At 44.3% G+C, this 19,664-nt stretch overlaps 1 protein-coding gene across 2 annotated transcripts in view; it reads right to left on the bottom strand.

Annotated features, from left to right (window-relative positions):
• The window catches only part of LOC120300442 (CD2 associated protein), a 92,683-nt gene that overhangs the window by 36,296 nt on the left and 36,723 nt on the right, over positions 1–19,664 (bottom strand). For both annotated transcript variants that reach the window (XM_039326454.1, XM_039326453.1), the window contains exons 3-5: positions 13,664–13,811; positions 3,855–3,955; positions 1,681–1,801 (exon numbers count right to left, since the gene is read on the bottom strand). In XM_039326454.1, coding sequence (XP_039182388.1) covers positions 1,681–1,801; positions 3,855–3,955; positions 13,664–13,811 — 370 coding nt within the window. The remainder of the gene's footprint in view (positions 1–1,680; positions 1,802–3,854; positions 3,956–13,663; positions 13,812–19,664) is intronic.

The raw sequence follows: 19,664 nt of genomic DNA on the forward strand, positions 1-19,664 counted from the left end.
AATGGCCTGTACGAGGAAAATAGATTTAAATACTTAGATGTAATTAACCTTGAGAAAATCTTAACCAGTAAGAATGTTTGAACATTGTAGGGAAAACAAATTTAAATAAGAATTGTAAGCAGGATTTATGACGAAGCAACCAAGATGACCAGATAAAAAAGAAGCATGATATTGATGCGATTATTATTTGTAGAAATTTTAGAAAAATCTTTATTTAATTGTTACCTATCAAACTAATAAGGATTGTATCAATTCAACGTTGGCAAAGAGAATACTACTGGAAGAAGAGAAAATCAAGCAAAGCTATTATGTGGACTCTGGAATATAGAAACTGATTGTTAGTGATTACTTTGCAAATATAAGCCCAGACAACACACTGTCTACCAAATATTAAGGTTTATGTTAAAACATCAGTAAAATATTTTTTTTTAAAAAATAACAACCTTAACCTAACAATCCCTTAGGATGCTCTGCAGCCAGTTCCAATTACTCTTATTCTATTCTATGTACTCCATTCCAAGGGTCCCCACCTCCCGGTCCGTGGACTAGTACTGGGCTGCAGCATGCCAGCAACCGGTCCGCACAAACAAGGAAAGCCCCATCCACAGAATGCAGGCAGCACACAAAACCACACCCCCTCCACTCTGCGGAAAAATCTCTCTCCACGTAACCGGTTCCTGGTGCCCAAAAGGTTGGGGGCCTCTGCTCTATTCTATTCTAATTTAGCACCTGGGTAAAAGGCCATATTTTGATAAGTCTTCCAAAAATTTAAAAGGGTGGGGGCTGTCAAATCATCAGGGGAGAGTGTTCCATAAGGTCAGGGCAGCCATGGAAAAGGCACATTTCTGAGAAACCACTAAGTGGCAGGATTTCAGAGAAGGAATCTGGAGCGTACCTATCCTACCTAATCTGGAGATATAGGCAGATATTCTTAAGGGGAGACTGTCCTGCAAACAATCAGATCCCATGCCATTTAAAAGTGAAATCCAACATGCTGAATTGAAATGCAATACAGATGCAATGTGGGCAAATCTACCAACACCCAATTCTATGTGCACCTCTGCATTTGGGACCAATTGTAATTTTTGAGTGATCTTCAAGGGCAGAAACACATTGCAGTACTTATGTCTTTTATTCTATTTTTTAAACACATGATCTTATTACTATTCTGTATCTTGTATTGCCTAATGGCCTATTGGCTAACCAGTAAAGTATTACACATACCAGACTCCAAAACTGATGGATGACGTCTCCCTGCAGCTTCATATAAATGGTAAACAAAAGGAGAAAGCATCGATTCTTAAGGTATCCCACAGTTAAGGGGCAGAGGGCACAATCTTGGTTGGACTAGAAAGCCACCAAGGTCCCTTTCAGCCCTATGATTCTATGATTCCAGTCAATGCCACCTGGAACTGACTGCTGAGAAAAGGTGGAGAATCACCACATTACAGAGCCTTCACCTTTTAAGCCCTACAGTTGGTCCAGAAGGACACCATGATCAACAGAATCAAAAGATACTAATAGACCAGGGAGAGCAAAGATGCATACAGCACTCCATCCTGGCTCCACCAAATCATCAGCAAGCATGACCAAAGCTGTCCTTGTTTTGAATCCCAGCCTGAAACCGACAGAAAGAAATCCAGATAATTAGTCTATCTTCTGATTGCCTGCCTTTATTACCTGTGTCTTCTAAGCTTTCTTGTATTTCTCCATCATCTGTTATCTCTAGTTCTTTTACAAAGTTAGAAGGAAAAAGGCCTGTCTTGCCATTTAAAGTCCCACTCCACCAGCCTTCTTCCACCTGTGGAGAAAAATGTGGTTGGATTACCTCTAACCTGAAAAGAAAAGATGCTCACTGTTCTTACCATTGGAGCAAAAATACTATCAGAGATATACAGGAATTCAGGAGTACATTAAATATGCAGGACTAGTACATATACTTAAACGGTTAGAGCAGGGGTGTCAAACTGGCAGCCCAAGGGCCGGTTGCATCATGCAGAGGCCGTGCCTATCCCTGCTCCAGCAATGTGAAAAAAAGTCATAATAGGTTGCAACACATCACGTGACAGTGAGTTGGACACCCATGGGTTAGAGCATGTGAGGCAAGGAATAGTGATGTTGGACAAGGGATAAGTCACTCACAAATGGATAGAAATTGCTCTACATAACCGTATCTTAGTATCATAAAGAAAACAGAGCAGTGGGTAATACCACTCTATTCAACTTTATACTGAACATAAAGTATAACCAAACTCCTTTTTTACAAATAACAAAGCAAAGACATTCTGGACCAATGTCTTGCAATCAGTTTTTTATGAAGAGAGAAAATACGATGGCAGCATAAATTGGAGGAAAAAAGAACAACCTTTAGGTTTCTTTTCCCTTAGTCACTGACTGTTAAGTTCTAAGGAGTCTGAAAACTACTGTAAGCAGGCAGTTTAGAAGGTAAGCTTGATGAAAATTCTAAGAAGGCTGAGAAAAGAACTGTTTCAATGGCTTGTAAGATCTGTAGCATATTTCTTTTTCCTGAGGATGTACAAGTGGAGTTTTTGAAAAATCTGCAATACAAGTACTCCTCATTTAGTGAACATAATTGGCACTGACAACTCAGTGGCTAAGTAATGCGGTCACTAAGAAGAAAATTACATGACTGCTTTTATGCTTACAATTTTACTTCAGTGTGCCTTTAGCATTACTTCCCTGCCTTCGGAATGTTCAAACCAGCACTGGGATAATTACCAAGATGAGATTTAATGTTGGTATTTACATTCACTGGAGAGGAAGGGATTACAAGAGAGTAAACAGGCACACAATGGGGAATACACATGGAAAGGAATGTGCTAGCAGCAGCTGTCTGCCTAATGCATCTGTGACTCTAAGTACCCATGGTTAGGAGGCAAACAAAAGCCCAAGGTGTGAAAATGTATTGTCAGTTGTAGGCAGCAGCTGGGAGCAAGATAATTAAGATAACAAAACTGAGCTTGTTAACTTGCAGTTAGCATCTTTTCGGGAAGCACTGCAGAGAAAAACAGCTCAGGAAGAGATCACTTGTTTAAGCAATCTCTTCACTCTGTCAGAGGGGAAAAAAGAAAAAAAAATGGGTCAGGCACAGGACAATGTGTACCAATTATAATAGCAAACATGTGACCAAGACAAACACATTGAAGATCGTCAGTGCATGCCTTGGTCACAGAGTTATTTTTTCAGCACCATTGTAACTTTGAAGTCACACAAGGCAGTTGGTAAACAAGATATTTATAGAGTCAATTGTAGTCTTTATCTTTTTCACAGTGAAAACAATACAGAAATGAAAATATCTAAAATAATTTTCTATTCCATTTATACTAATGCATGAACTAGAATTGGTTTATATGGTTCTTATTTGCCCTCAGTTTTATTCTTAGAACAAACCTGCAAGGTTAATTAAATTGGAGATACTTCTAGATCAGAATAGATTTTTGGGTCTCCCTAGTCTTAACAGACATTGTAGAAGGAGAACTATATTAGTCAACGGCAGACAAAAATCAGAAGCGTGATTAGCATCTTTTGAGACTAACATATTTTTATTAAAATTTTTTAATGAGCTTCTCATTTCTACTATTTTAATTACTACAGTAAATCTCTATATAATAACATTATCAGACCTAACTTTCCTATTTCAATTTTTCAGTCCTTCAAGCATATATCATAAATAAGAACTATAATAACTGTCTAGTTAATTGTAAGATAGAAATCTTCAGTCATTGTCTTTTTGATAGTTTGGAATTATAATAGCAAAACAGAAGTTTCTAGAGTTCAATTCAATTATGACTTTCAGATTTAATTTTTCACAAAAAATATTTAAAAAACCTTACCTCTTCATTCATGTCTATAATGTCGCCTACTTTCAGTTCTAATTCATCCTCATTCTGAGGAGTATATTCAAATAGAACTTTACATGGACGCTTTTTTGACCCTGTTGATAATAAGAAAACTTATTCAAAATAAAGTTTCATTAAAGCATGAAGATTATATCGGTATGAAAGATATTTAATGATAAGAGTAAATGTAGAACGTTCATTGCTCTATAAGAGAAATAAACTGATTTGTAATTCCTTTAAAATTATACATTTATTTTGGCATAAAATTTGTAGCACACTATCCTTCCAAATTGAACACAGGAATTTAGAATCTTTGGCAGAAAGCTGGATATGAAGTACTGTAAAAAGGCTTCTGCTCCTGGCCTAAAGAAGTATCACTCTCTCTCCTGTGGAAGAATATTTTGGGAAATATTAAAAAGGCAGAATATATTTCCACAAAGAGATAATGGAGACGATCTTAAAAAAAGACAGAAAACAGCTCTCAGAAATCAGCCCAGCCCCTAGGCAGAAGCCAGCTTTTAGAAATGCAAATTCAATAATCCTTTCAGCAAGGTTGGAGCCTTCAGGATAGAAACTGAAGAAATTAGGAAGACAAAGACCCTTAAAATCTACATACCCCACCCAAACTCTAAAATAGGACTTAATAGGATTAACCCACCAATACCAAAAGGGCACACTCAGACTCAGGTCAAAGTACATGACACAGGAAATGCAACGCCTCAAACAGGAACAGGAAACAATCTCAAGAGCTCCAGAACGTATAAAAGCCCACCGCTCTGTTCCACGTGGTCAGTTTTTTCCAGAGCCATCTTTCTGTCTGGCTCTCCTCTTCAATAAACTACAACCTTCTTTCTGAAGCAATCTCCATTTTGATTATTCCCGCCTTGGACTGGACCCTGATGAAGAGTTTTCTTTCAACACTCCCCAACACCATGCTCTGTGTTTGTTGACAGAATTGTGGGTGATTATTTCCTTTTCCTTCAGAGAAGTAACTCCATGCATGATATATTCAGGAGCTTATCACTCCCAAATATTCAGTTATGAAGAAAGGCGCAATATACAGAATGAAGGGAGGAACAACCTCATGCACATGGAAAGAATTCCTTTTTCATTCTGCAAGGAAAAAAGACTGAAGTAGAGTAGTACTTTAGGGAATCGCTTTCCCTTTTTGAAATCCCATCAGAGATATCAGCTAGTTAATCGGAAATGAATGGAGAGAATTTGGACTCTGGATCATATTCAATTTACCTCAGCAGCATTGAATCAGCTGGAAGGATGACCAACTTGCTGCAAGTCACCGCTTTCTTATTTTTCATCTGTAAACAACCTCACACAAAAGGTCTGTATGCATTCAAAAATACTTAACACTGTATCATGCAAAGATTGTGTTAGCATCATTTCACTTAGGGGATTCATCGAAATCTACAATTTGAAGGCCAAATACCTAAAGTTTTACATGCTGGAAAATAAACTCTGGGAAATGGGGTTTCCTTCTTTAAAAAAAAAATGTTAGGACATGAACACAAATTTTGAAAAGGGTCATGATTAATTAATTTGAATTATTAAAGCTAATTTTCTTTCATATCTTAAAGAGAGCTGCCAATTGCCACTCAGGGAATGAATTTTGGAATGTTTTTCCTCTTATATATGTGTTCCTTTCTCAGAAAGTAGCCTAAGAAGAAAAACCAGGAATCATCTACAACATACAGTGGAAGGATTGTAGGAGCTACTATAATTAGTCCTTACATAGTTCAGAGTTATAACAGCTTTTGGAAAAAGTGACTTGCAACCCATCCTCAAAGCTACAATTCTTACATCATCCCTGAGATGATGTGATTGCAATTTGGGTGCACGGCAACCAGTGTGCATTTCTGACACTTGCAGTGTCTGGAGGGGTATCACGTGACTGGAATTTGCAACCTGCCCAGCCGACTTCCAACAAGACAAGTCAAATGAGAAGGGGCGTTGTCTTACCTGAACGCCTTTTCTCAGCAGGATGATGTAGAGTCCAAATGGATGGGTTCTATGACGGCCTTCCTGCCTGGCAGACTGGGTAAAAACTTCGGCCACACCCCTTCCTTTGGGCGTGACCCCAGTTTTGACTTAGGCGAGAAACTTTGTTGGAATTAACATTGCAGCTCTTTATTATATCATTATTATCTCCCTGCCTAGACCTATCCTCTGGGTGGGCTTGGACTCTACATCATCCTGCTGAGAAAAGGCGTTCAGGTAAGACAACGCCCCTTCTCCAGCAGGATGGCTGTAGAGTCCAAATGGATGGGACATACCAAAGCCCTCATGTCCCCCTGGGAGGGAATGTCTAGGCTACCGAACTCTGAGCAGATACGACTTGTTGAAGAACTCTTCTGCCAAAAGCCGCGTCTGCTGCTGCTAGGGAGTCTAAACGGTAATGTCGAATGAAAACCGAAGGTGAGGACCAGGTTGCGGCCCTGCAAATCTCTTCCACCGGAGCTTGCGTTAGCCACGCCGCAGATGTGGCTGCGCTCCGAGTTGAGTGGGCAGTCACCTGAGTGGGTGCTGGCAAATCCTGTGAGACGTATGCCTGTGCTATGCAGGCTCTGATCCACCTGCCTATGGTGGAAGGAGATACCTTCTTTCCCATAGTTGATGGTTGAAAGGACACAAATAATGCTTCAGTCTTTCGGAACGCCGAGGTGCGTTTCACGTAGAAACACAGCGCTCTCCGCACGTCTAGCTTGTGCCATCTGTGTTCTAGCCTATGTTTGGGTCTTGGACAGAAATCAGGAAGCGTAAGTTCCTGAGATCTGTGAAAGATGCTATTTACCTTCGGGATGAAGGTCGGGTCTGGTCTAAGAACGACCCTGTCTTTGAAAAAGGTACACAGATCCTTCCTTACTGACAGTGCTGCTAGTTCTGAGATTCTCCTTGCTGAAGTAATTGCCACAAGGAAAGCTACCTTCAGTGATAGGTGATGGAGTGAGCATGTTTCAAGAGGTTCGAAGGGTGCTGATGTCAAGGCTAGAAGGACCTTAGGCAGGTTCCAGGACGGGTACCTGTGTATGACTGGGGGCTTTGTGTTAGATGCCCCTTTTAAAAAGGCACTAATCGCTGGATGTTGTGCTAGGGAAGTTAAGTTGTCGCAGGAGAGTACAGTTGAGAGGGCCGATATCTGTCTGCGGATAGTATTGACTGACAGGCCCTTATTAAGACCCTCCAATAGGTAATCTAGGATGTTAGGGATAGATACTGCGGTCGGGTCTAGGTGAAGCGAAGCGCACCACCTACAAAATCCCTTCCATGTAGCATCGTAAATTCTATTAGTGGACGCTCTTCGTGATGCCTGTATGATCGATATCACCCCTGCCGAATAAGATTGTTTAGTTAAGCTTTGCCGCTCAAATGCCAAGCGGCTAGATGTAGCCACTGGGGATCTGGGTGTACAAGCTTGCCCTGACTGAGTTTTACTCTGTCCGGGGGGATCCTCCACGGAGGTGATATCGACAGGTCCATGAGGTCGGCAAACCACGGGCGCCGTGGCCAGTGAGGGGCAATGCAGACCATCTCTGCGCCCTCCAGGATCATCTTGCGTATGGTCGCCGGTATTAATGGCAGCGGTGGGAAGGCGTACAGGAGTTGCGCCGGCCACCGGCACCTGAGAGCATCCGTTCCCTCCGATCCCGGGGACGGGAATCTGGAGAAGAACCTGGGGAGTTGTGTGTTCTTGTGGTTGGCAAACAGATCTAGTTGCGGTTGTCCGAAACTCCGGGAGATCTCCTCGAAGAGAACCGGGTCCAGACGCCGATCCGACTGGTCCACCTTGGCTCTGCTCAGGGAGTCTGCCTGGGTGTTTGTCTCCCCTGAGATGTGTTCCGCTCTGATGGAACTCACATTGGTTTCTGCCCACCGAGCCAGAGCCAATGCTTCCTTCATTAGTTCCACTGATCTCGTTCCTCCCTCCTTGTTTACATGTGCCTTGGCTGCTACATTGTCTGTTAGCACGAGGACGTGCCTCCTCGTTACTAGGTGAGAGAAATGACGGAGGGCCAGGTGTATGGCCCGGAGCTCTAGCCAGTTGATGCTGTGTGACAGGTCCTCCTGTCCCCACTGGCCCTGTGCTATCTGGGTTCCCAGGTGGGCTCCCCATCCGAACAGGCTCGCGTCTGTCGTGAGTGTGACCCTGTTCGGTTCCCTGAATATGCTCCCCTTGAGTGTCGTGGGGGATAGCCACCATTTTAGTGATTTCATCACCTGTGCTGGTACCAGCACACTCCTGTTGGAGGTGCTGAGGTTCCTCCTCTGGTAGGGTAGGAGGAACCACTGCAACTCCCTCGAGTGGAGCCTTGCCCATGGGATGATGCCCATGCAAGATATCATCTTCCCCAGGAGCTTCGAGAGTTGTAGCAAGGGCACTCTCCTGATCTTTGAATTTGGTGAATTAGCTTGGATATGCTGATCAGTCGCTCCTGGGAAAGGTATACCCTGCACTGTGACGTGTCTATCACCGCGCCCAGGTGTTGCAGTCTCCTTGAGGGAATGAGGTGGCTCTTGTTTAGATTGACCGAGAATCTGTGCCCCTGTAGGGTTCGGATTGTGGTTTCGAGATCTGCCCTTGCTTGTTCCCAAGATCTGGACTGAATCAAGATGTCGTCCAGATAAAACTGAACGCGCACCGGGATCAACCTGAGATGGGCCGCTATTACAGCTAGGATCTTGGTGAATACCCTTGGTGCTGATGATAGTCCGAAGGGTAATGCCCTGTATTGGTAATGCCGACCCGCGTAGGTAAATCTGAGGAATTTCCGGTAGCTGGGATGTATGGGGATGTGTAGGTACGCCTCTGTGAGATCTATTGAGGATAATAGATCGTCTTCCCTGACGCTGGCTAGGATGGATTTCAAGGAGTGCATCTTGAACCTCCTGTACTTTATGAAATAGTTCAGGCCCTTCAGGTCCAAGATTGCTCTCCACCCTCCTGATGTCTTTGGGATAACGAAGAGGATAGAATAAAATCCTCTTCCCTCCTCTTCCTTTGGTACCCTCTCTATGGCCTGAATTGACAGGAGGTGGGCTATGGCCGAAGTTATCAGCCTTGTCTTGTGTACTCTTCTGGAGATGGGACATCTGATTAACCGGTTTGGTGGGGGAGAACAGAAGTCTAAGGTCAGGCCATGCCTGATCGTTTCCAGAACCCAGGCGTCGGTCATGGTCTGCTCCCAGACCTCGATGAAATCTCCTAACCGACCCCCAATGGGAGTATCCTGTTTGGCGTCACTTGGTACGCTTAAAGGATCTGCCTCCCGCTCCCCTATATGGGCGTCTGGACTGGAACTGGCCCCTGGCTCCCGGGCTTTGGCGATCCTGGGTTCGATCCTGTCTCGGGTAGAAGGATCGTGAGCCTCTGGGCCAGTCCCAGGACTGCCCTGATCGAAAGGGCTGTCTCCATTCCCAGGGGCTCCCTGGGCGGGAGCCCTGTCTCCGGAAGTCCTGACTGCCTCTCCTGTCTAACTTCTTTGATGGATGTACTAGGATTTTTTTCTTGTCTCTGCCTTCGCTGACATGTGGGTCCAGAATGGGACCAAATAGGGCTACTCCACTGTATTTGGACGTCGAAAGACGCCATTTAGACCTCAGATCTGTCTTCCAATTTTTGAGCCACAGTAGCCTACGCGAGGCCACTGTGGCCGCAATGGATTTTGCCGCATACTTTGTTGCGTACAGTGAAGCGTCAGACACGAATTGAGAGGCCGCGAGGAGCTTGGCCAATGTTTGGTGTACTCTGACCTGGTCTGGAGGCACCGTGCCTTGCAGTTCCCTCAGCCACATGATACTGGCCCTCGCGAAGAATGATGATGAAGTGGCTGCTCTGGCCGCCCAGGCTGCAGCCATATGGGAACGCCGGAGGGAGTGTTCAAATTTCTTCTCCTCAGGTCTCAAGACCTCCGCCATGTCTCCTGGAATCGCGGAGGTAGAAAATAATGAAATCAAGGGGTTATCTACAGTAGGAACCTCTAACATGTTAGAGAAGGAGGGAGATAGGTTGAAAAGCTTTCTTTCCGCGCTGTTAGGTGCCGGTGGGCTTGCAAGTGAGGACCATTGTTCCTCCAGCGTGGTCATAAAGACCTCCGCACATGGAATGTACTTATCTTGTGGAACCTTTTTGGCAAATAGAGGATTGGCCTCCTTGCTTGTTGAGGGCTTCTCATCCTGTACTGATGTTAGGTTGACTGTGGAAACTGCCTTTATCAGGAGTGATTTTAGGAGCGCTGGGTTAAAGAGGCCAGAGCTCATCGCCTGCTCAGGTGCAGTCTCCTCGTCCTCCGAGAGGGGCATGTCTGACATGTCAAGGTCTACTGAGTCACCCTCTCCCAGTTGAGAGGAAGTTTCAGAGATGCTGGTAGGGGGTGGCCTAGCCCATCCCTTACGGAGTGTGTGAAAGGCCACTTGCCCCTTAGAAGCCATGAACTGGGAGAATGCATCCTGCATGAATGCATGAAATTGTGCCGACCATATGTTCTCCTGCGCCTTGTCGTTGGGGTGAGGCGCTGGAGTGTGGTCAGGTGAAGAAGCTGGTGAGGAGGGATTGGAGGAATCTAACTGTTCTGTTTCCCCAGGAGGAGACCAAGTCTTGAGCACTTCCTCGGCAGTAGGTTCTGTGCTGGGTGCCACCACTGGGACAGGGGAAACCAAATTTGTCCCATTGGCATTGGTTCTCTGTGCCCTGCTAATTTGCCTTTCTAAAGCCAAATGTCTCCTCAAAGCCTCTCGCTCAGCCGTTTTAGACTGTCCCTTCTGAGAAAGGTGCTTTGTTTTAGCTTTCTTCTTCCCCCCCACCTCTGATTCAGAAGATCTGCGTTTTTGTTGTTGCTGTGGGGGGGACAGTTGAGGGACCTGTGTGACTGAATACGAGACATTGTCTGCCATTGTGCCAGACACCCCGAGTAGGCAATGCCTGGAATGGGGGAATGAGATACGCAGATCAGATGCAGATGCTTGGGGCTGAGCCCTCCTCTGCCTATACAAACAATGGCCGGACAGACAGGAGTCTTTGGACAGAAGATCCTGCAAGGCAGTGACTAAAGGCCACTATAGGAACAGTCAGGGAAAAATGCTCTTCCTCACCTCCTCACCTAGTCCAGACAAAGTGCAGTTTATATCTCTCTCTCCCCCAGTCTGTGGCTGTGGCAACAGACCACGATCAGAACGGTTCTCTTTCTTTTCCCTCTTCCTTCCTCCTGTCTCAATTTCTTGAGATAACCTCAGATCATAGCATAAGGGGTCCCCCTTTGTCTGCAGGGAAATGGAATCCGGGTGGTGGCCCCACCCCCAAGGGAAGAAACGGCGGGTAGATCCGCTCGTTCAAAATGGCGAATGGGGAAGAAGCCACGCCTCCCAATGGTAGCCCGGGAATCCACGAGGTTCAAAACAATGGCGGATCTTTGAATTTAGCAATCAGTAAGACTCCTTTAGTCTTAAGGGCGCTGCACCTCTCCTCTGAGGAGAAAGAAATTTTAGCGCTAGTTCTGCTCTTGTCGGGCTGCTTCTCGCGCCGCTCAGCTGATCTATGCCGAGCGGCGCCGCGGTTTGCCGCTTCCCGCGCGGCTCAGCTGTTTCGCGCTGAGCGGCGCCTCGTTCTGTCGGCCAAACCACTCAGCTGTTGGGCGGACCCGGAGGGCGACGAGCAACCCGGTGTGAGGTCCCCGCGCCAAACAGCTGCTCGGCGGGCCGGAAATCGGCGAGCGATCCGTTCCCGCTCCAAGCCTCCCGTTAGTCCCTGACGCCCCACTCACGAGTCCGCCGATCCTGGCTGCATCTCTCAAGTCTTATCAGCTGCCAGGAAACTTTTCTTTCAACTGGAGGAAGAGGGGATTCCTTTTCTCTCTCTTTTTTTTTTTTTTGAGTTAAATTAGTTTTGTTCTGAGAGCTGCCTCTCGCACTTCTACCAGGCTTCGAGACTGAGTCAAAACTGGGGTCACGCCCAAAGGAAGGGGTGTGGCCGAAGTTTTTACCCAGTCTGCCAGGCAGGAAGGCCGTCATAGAACCCATCCATTTGGACTCTACAGCCATCCTGCTGGAGAAAGCCGGAATCACATAACTATGTGATTTATTTAAAGACCACATAATTCATGTAATGACCATAGTGTTTTGCTTAACAACTGTAGTAAAAATTGGTCATAAAATCGGGTTTTGTCATGTAATGATTATATTGTTTAGTGACCAAAATTCTGATCCCAACTGTAATAGTAAATCAAGGACTGTGTGTAGAACAGATAGGCAGAGTGCTTCCATGAATACAAAGTAGCAAAAAGAAGACACAATGAAAACTCCTGAATCTCACAACACATAGACAGGCACAACCACAATTTAGTAACTACAGGCATCTTAGACCAAGCCAAATCTCCAAATGCTACGGAATTACTGGAAGCTTGGCATTCAGACAAATGAGCCATCAATAGACATCTACTACTGTAGAGATAAACCATATTTATACACTATTCAAAAGAGCAATTAAAAAAATCAAAAAGAAAACAAACAAAAAAACAGAACATATCCTCTCGAGCAGCCAACACCCAGATAAACAAGCAGGGATTAACAACAGACAAGCAATACTTGAAGAAAGGAATTACCAAGAAGAAAGGCATACTCCCACCAAAACTGGCAAGGTGTGATGGAGAGAATCAGTAGATAAGAGTTTTAGTAAACAAAGCCTTCCCAGGGAGAGGCCCAGATTACAAGAGTGCTGGATGAGGTGGGGGTGGGGGAGGGAATAGGGTACCCATATCTTAGAACAGTGGTTCTCAACCTGTGGGTCGGAACCCCATTTGGGGTCGAACGACTATTTCACGGGGGTCGCCAAACAATGCAGTCCACCATTTTTTCCCCCTTTGCCTTAGCTGTGCTACTCCCTTTTATTCGATTGGCTTTTGAAAGCCAATAGAATAGACTCTCTTGAATAAAGTCTAATTGTATTGGCTTTCAAAAGCCAATAGGAATTCTCCAGGCTGTCTCTGCCCTGCTGAGCCCGCCAAAAGTCCCATTCTGCAAACGGTGCTGCACCAGTTGAGTAGTCCTCGACTTACGACCGGTTGAGTAGTCCTCAACTTATGACCGGTTGGGGGTCGCGGCATTAAAAAGGTTGAGAACCACTGTCTTAGAATCTCTCTCAAGATATGTCTATATTAAAAGATTGTAGTTTTAGTTTAGCAAGATTCTGCCCATTAGATCTAAGCAAATAAAGGTTTAGACTCAACTAGATCTCACTGCATAATCTTTGGGCTTGGGCTTTAGGCAAGTTACTGTAGTTAACAGGGGAGCAAACTCCACACTCACTCGTACTGATGATGTTACCTAGCTGGATAATAAAAATTCTGCAAGCAAACAACTGCACATTTCTTAGAATAATCTGAAAAATCATTTCAATGGATTGGCAGACACACAGACTGACTGGAATGTTTAATATTACACTGCTATAGCTACCTCAGAACCCTTAACAAAGGATAGTGCAAGTTCAGAATACTATGAAAGAAGGGACATCCCTTTTTGTTTTGGTTAGAAGGCTTGAAAGAAACAGATAGGTCACTCTGGCTTGTTTATTTTTCAACTTCTGGATACTTAAAGGGTTTCTGTAAATAGAGCTTTCAAATTTCCTACTTTATGAATAAAGAGATCAATTCAAAAATACTATAGTACTTTCTCTAACCTAATAAAGATCAAAGTCCTTTGTGTCTTCAGGAATGTGTGTGTGTGTGTGTGTATGTGTACACATACATATATACATACATATATAAAAGTACCATATGGCAGAAATCAAATACCATACATACGTCTTCTGAAGCCTTTGCCCTGAGGCTGGAATGCTCCAGTTGGAAAACCATAAGTACTCATACGCTGAACAAGGTTGGCCACATTTCCATGCCTTTCTCTTTTGACTGGCAAACCATCTTCTTTAGATTCAGTTTCTCTCTTAACTTCCTGGTAAATACAAAATGGGAAATGAATTGCCCATGTTAACAACCATTGGGTTCACAGTAAAATATATGTAATATGGTTAGTGGCTAGGCACAACTTTCCTGCCATGCAAATATAAATTGCAAAAATGAGCCCATTTAATAGACACAGATCTAGAAAGCAGGTTGAGCAGAAGCAACTTAGCCAAGGATTTTAAGTTCACATGCCTCTACTCTCCAAAATCAGTTTCAGATTCCTTTATATAATACTTATACATAATACAGACAATCCCCTTTGAAAGGAGTATTTTTGCATGACATACTTTAGAATATTATTTCCCCCCAAAAAGATATTAATATTTTGTTTATGGATATATTTTATTTTATTTGTTTAAAACACTATTATAGCTTAACTTTTATACAACAATGCCGGGCAATTCACAACAACAATAAAGCAGAAAAAGAGGCAATATGTTTTTTCTTTTTATGACTCTATAATCCTTTTTATCAGGGTGGAGTCAGGACAACTGAATGAAGCTGAGCATTTACTGGCCAGATGCCCTTCCTGACGCCTACACGGAGTCCATAGTAGATATTTTCTCTTTGCGCCCCGATAGGGAAACATCTGTTGCTGCCTAGGATTGAATTTGCAACCTTCCGGGTGGGACAGAAATGTCTTCACCTCTAGGCCACCACACCACTCAAAAAAAGGGGCAATAATATTAGCAGCAAAAAAACAACACCTTGCCTTCCCCAAAGCATTCTGCCATATATTTGCTGGGCTCCAACTTTACCTTAGCAAATAGTGTTGCTGAGAGATCCAACAAGGCCAGGATGGATGTACCAGCCCTAGTCTGAGCTTTCCAGAAGTCATCTACAAACACCAACAATACTATCTCAACTTGGCCTGAATTGTGATTACAGATAGTCCTCAACTTAAGACATTGGCACTGGAATTTCCATCATTAAGTGATGCAATCATAAAGTGTGACCACATCGCTTAGTGATGGCAATCCCTGCCATCATTAATTGAATCCCAGTTGTTAGGCAAGGAAACTTCCTGCTGGTTTCCCAGAAAATAGAACACTGGAGACTTGACAAAGATTTCTATTGATCTAGGTTCTAGGATGGTGTCTTAAGAAAGGGGTGCACCATTACCCTTATCCAAATATGAGGCATTAACTACTTCCTGGACCCATTCCCATGCCATCTCCTTGGAATCCTTAACCAGCCAGGAGGAGCATGGATCTAGAACACAGCTGGCAGAGCAAGGACCCTGTCTACTTCCTCAGGATTCCCTGGCTCAAACTCTTTCCAAATAATCAAAATAAGATATATCCCTATCACTTCCACAAGATATGTTATCTGGAGCGAGTTTGAGCCTGTGACCCCTGATGAAGTGGACAAGGCCGTGAGGGCAATGAATGCTGCCACCTGTTTATTGGACCCGTGCCCCTCCTGGCTGGTTTCTGCCAGTAGGGAGGTGACACGAGGCTGGCTCCAGGCGATAATCAACGCCTCCTTGATGGTGGGGTCTTTCCCGCAACTTTTGAAGGAAGCGGTGGTGAGGCCCCTCCTCAAGAAGCCTTCCCTGGACCAGCTGTTTTGAAGAACTTTCATCCGGTCTCCAACCTCCCCTTTGTGGGGAAGGTTGTAGAGAAGGTGGTGGTGTCCCAACTCTTGCGATCCTTGGATGAAACTAATTATCTGGACCCTTTTCAATCTGGTTTCAGGCCCGGCTACAGCACTGAGACTGCTTTGGTCACACTGACCGATGACCTCTGGCGAGCCCGGGATAGGGGTCATTCCTCTATCCTGGTGCTTCTTGACCTCTCAGCGGCTTTCAATACCATCGACCATGGTATCCTTCTGCGTCATCTCGGAGAGGTAGGGGTGGGCGGCACCGTATTGTGGTGGTTCTCCTCCTACCTCTCTGACAGGTCGCAGTCGGTGTTGGCGGGCGGACAGAGATCGACCCCTAGGCGCCTCGATCATGGGGTGCCTCAGGGCTCGGTCCTGTCCCCCCTCCTTTTTAATATCTACATGAAACCGCTGGGTGAGATCATTCGGCGACACGGGGTGAGGTAACATCAGTACGCGGATGATACCCAATTATATATCTCCACCCCGTGTCCTTTCAGTGAAGCAGTCGATGTGATGTGCCAGTGCCTGGAAGATGTGAGGGTCTGGATGGGGGTGAGCAGGCTTAGACTCAACCCTGACAAGACCGAGTGGCTCTGGGTCTTGCCTCCCAAAGGCCAACTGGATGGTCCATCTTTAGTCCTGGGGGGGCAAATTTACCTCCCTCAGTGCAGGCACGCAACTTGGGTGTCCTCCTGGACTCACAGCTAAATCTGGAACAACATCTATCAGCTGTGGCCAGGGGGACCTTTGCACAGGTTCGCCTAGTGCACCAGTTGCGGCCTTATTTGGACCGAGAGGCTTTACTCACAGTCACTCATGCCGTTGTCACCTCAAGACTGGATTACTGCAATGCACTCTACATGGGGCTACCCTTGAAGAGCGTTCGGAGGCTGCAGTTGGTTCAGAACGCAGCCGCGAGAGCGATTGTGGGCGTGCCAAGGTACGCCACATGTCACCTATCCTCCGCGAGCTGCACTGGCTTCCTGTGGGTCTCCGGACGCAATTCAAGGTGTTGGTTATCACCTTTAAAGCCCTTCATGGCATAGGGCCAGGTTACTTACAGGACCGCATACTGCCGCACAGTTCTCAGAGACCGGTGAGGTCCCATAGATTGGGCCTCCTTCAGGTCCCGTCGGCCAGACAATGTCGGCTGGCGGGCCCTCGGGGAAGAGCCTTTTCTGTGGTGGCTCCGACCTGGTGGAATCAACTTCCCCCCGAGGTTCGAACTACTCCCACCCTGCCGGCCTTTAAGAAAGCCGTTAAAACTCTCCTGTTCCGGCAGGCCTGGGGCTGATGTCCCCGGGGGGGGGGCGGGATATGATCACTCGCGGTATGATTGTATTATTTTATTGTTTTATTGTTGATGATTGTTTTAATTTTGTACGCCGCCCTGAGTCCTTTGGGATTGGGCAGCATATAAATAAAATTAAATAAATAAATAAGCCTATCATGGCCCATGACTCACTCTGCTCTAGCTAAATCCTTGAAATGTCAGCCTTAGGAGATTCCAAGCCAGAATTAAGACTGATCAAATACAGGCACCATCAGAACAGCTGGATCAGATGATAATGTACAGTCTCCAAGTTCTCAGATTTGCAAAGTAAAGTAGAAGCAGAGCAAAGATGCTCAATGAGACTCCTTGCCAAGCAAGGAAGTAACTGTCTTGACCAAAAATAGGTGATTACATCCTAATTTATGAGGCAGCTTTGACCTATATTATTTGTTGGAAAAAACTGTCTGATTTCCTGCTTTGGCATGTTATTCTTGTGAATCTTGCTCATGAAACTCTGACCTTGCATTGTCTGACAAACCTGCATGATTCTGAACTTTAGAATGGATTTTGACTATTCTTCTGCATGTTCCTGTTGTGAAATCACTCAGGCAAGCTTTCTTTTCCAGAAACTATGTTTTGATTTATATTCCTTTTCTTGACTGTTATTATCTATTCAGTCTCGAGTAAATTGCTATTTTCACCTGTAACTGAGCATTTGTGAGTTTAAAACCTGAAACTCCTAGGACACTGCCTAACTACAGTCCAATCCAGAGTAAAGTCAAGCGATTTTATCCACCAGATGATAAGAATTGTCCTTACAGCGAACCTACAAGGACTCCTCCTGTCCCACTTTACCCAGAAAGGACCAGATCGCCCAAAACAGGGCAACTGGGTGACCTATATTAACATCTCTCAACTCAGATCATAATGCTGTTGCTCCAAGACAAAAAGCAGACCTAATGTGTGACCTCTATTGTGAGTTGTGAGCAATAGTTTCAAATAATTTCTAAGGCCAATTTCACAAACAGAATCTCACATCCAATTATGGCTGAAGCAGTGCTCCTAAAAGCCACTCTTGGATGACAATAGCCACACCTTTATCTCTGCCCTGGAATTATAGGTAGTGCCACACACCGAAAGAGCACATTTCTAGGGGAGATCTCCTCCCTCTGTGCCCAATCAGGCTTCAGGAATATATGCCATACGACTCAGTGTACCTTTAAAAATGGGAATATAATATTCTGATGAATTCTTTAAAATAATTTTAAAAATTGAGCTATATTGCAGTGCTTTTAGGAAGCAGTGCAATACTTTGATTATTCTGACTGAGAAATACAATATTAGCACATGATTTGTTGAATTATATTCTGATAAATTTGATTTATTTGGGAAAACCTCAGGAGACAGTGGAGAGCAACTGAACCAAAAAAAATATGGTTTCATTTCCATTTTTCATTCTTTAGGGCTGTCTTGTTTGCTTTCACTGTGCTATGGCAGGATATAACGGGTGTTGAAAATATGCTAAGGGGATCAACAGTCACCTTTGCTACATCTTTGGGAGGACAGAACTGATAGGAGCAGATGGTAGCAGAGTTTGGGAGGACAACCAGAGCTTCTTCAATCCCAATATTCTGGTAAAAACTGCAGTAGTATGGTATGCCACAATTTATACAGAGCTCCTTTTTCCGTTTTTATGCTACAAGCCTGTGAGATGGCCTGGGCTAATGTAAATCAGTGTGATTGAAGGTAGACTAGAATTGTAAGTATCCCAATATCAATCGTTTGTCTTCATCACAATACCCTTCTGCATGATGTAGAATGGGTAAATTGCAAGGCATTAAAAAAAAAACTCTTCAATAGTCCCAGGAAAGAGTAGAACTCAGAGAAATAATTTCCAGGTGAATGTTGGTTTCAGCTCTCTATATAAAGAAAAGGTGGGGGGGGGGTTGATACTCATGCAACTATAGTAGCTTATGTGCTTTTCTGCAGTATACTTTTTTGCATTAGTTGACATAATCATCATAGTTTACTTAAAAAGTAGGTAAAATATTAATTAAGCTCTTAAAAATTAATTAATTTTATATTAACTATATTTAAGCATATTAAGAAAATAATCCAGAGTTCTTGATTTCTATTTGACCAAAACTTTTACTCTGCCCCCAAATATGGAAACCTTGCAGCAGGCTGAATAACATTTGACCTCTGGAGGAAAGTAATTTCTATGCCAGCAGGAAAAAAAATATGATTCCTAGAATTTCTCTCATTTCCATTCTCCAACAAATGTAGGTAAGGAATCCTTGTGGTTTTATTTCAAAGACTGTCTTGAAATACCTTTCAATACATATAACTATACCAGGGGTAGGCAACCCAAAACACTCAACGAGCCACTTGGACCCGTTTCCCACCAAAAACAAAACACCGGGAGCCACAAAACCCTTTTGATATATAAAATGAAGATAACACTGCATATATCCTTTTTTACCTTTATTATAGGTGTGTGTGTGTGTGTGTGTGTGTGTGTGTGTGTACACACACACACACACACACACACATTAAAAATAAAAGTAAAAATATGACTCTTGGGAATATCCATACTATTAAAACAATGATCACCAAAAGAATGCTTTAAGAGAATAAAATTACATACACACATAGGTAAAAAAAGGATATATGCAGTGTTATCTTCATTTTAGATGTCAAAAGGGTCTCTCTCTCTCTGTCTCTCTCCCTCCCTCCTTCTCTATCTGCCCTTGGTCTACCACTCCTCTTCCCCCCCCCCACACACACTCTCTCTCTCTCCCTCCCTCCCTCTCTCTCTCCCTCCCTCTCTCTTTCTCTCTCTTTCTCCCCCCTCTCCTATCTGCTGCTCACCTGGCAAGCTTCAAGCTGTTGTCCAACAAGCTCAGGGGTAGAAAACCTTGTCTCTTTTATGACTCATGGACTTCAACTCCCAGAATTCCT

This window comes from Crotalus tigris, unplaced genomic scaffold (genome assembly GCF_016545835.1).
Source record: "Crotalus tigris isolate CLP2741 ecotype Arizona unplaced genomic scaffold, ASM1654583v1 scf7180000024340.7048381, whole genome shotgun sequence".
Classification (NCBI taxonomy): domain Eukaryota; kingdom Metazoa; phylum Chordata; class Lepidosauria; order Squamata; family Viperidae; genus Crotalus; species Crotalus tigris.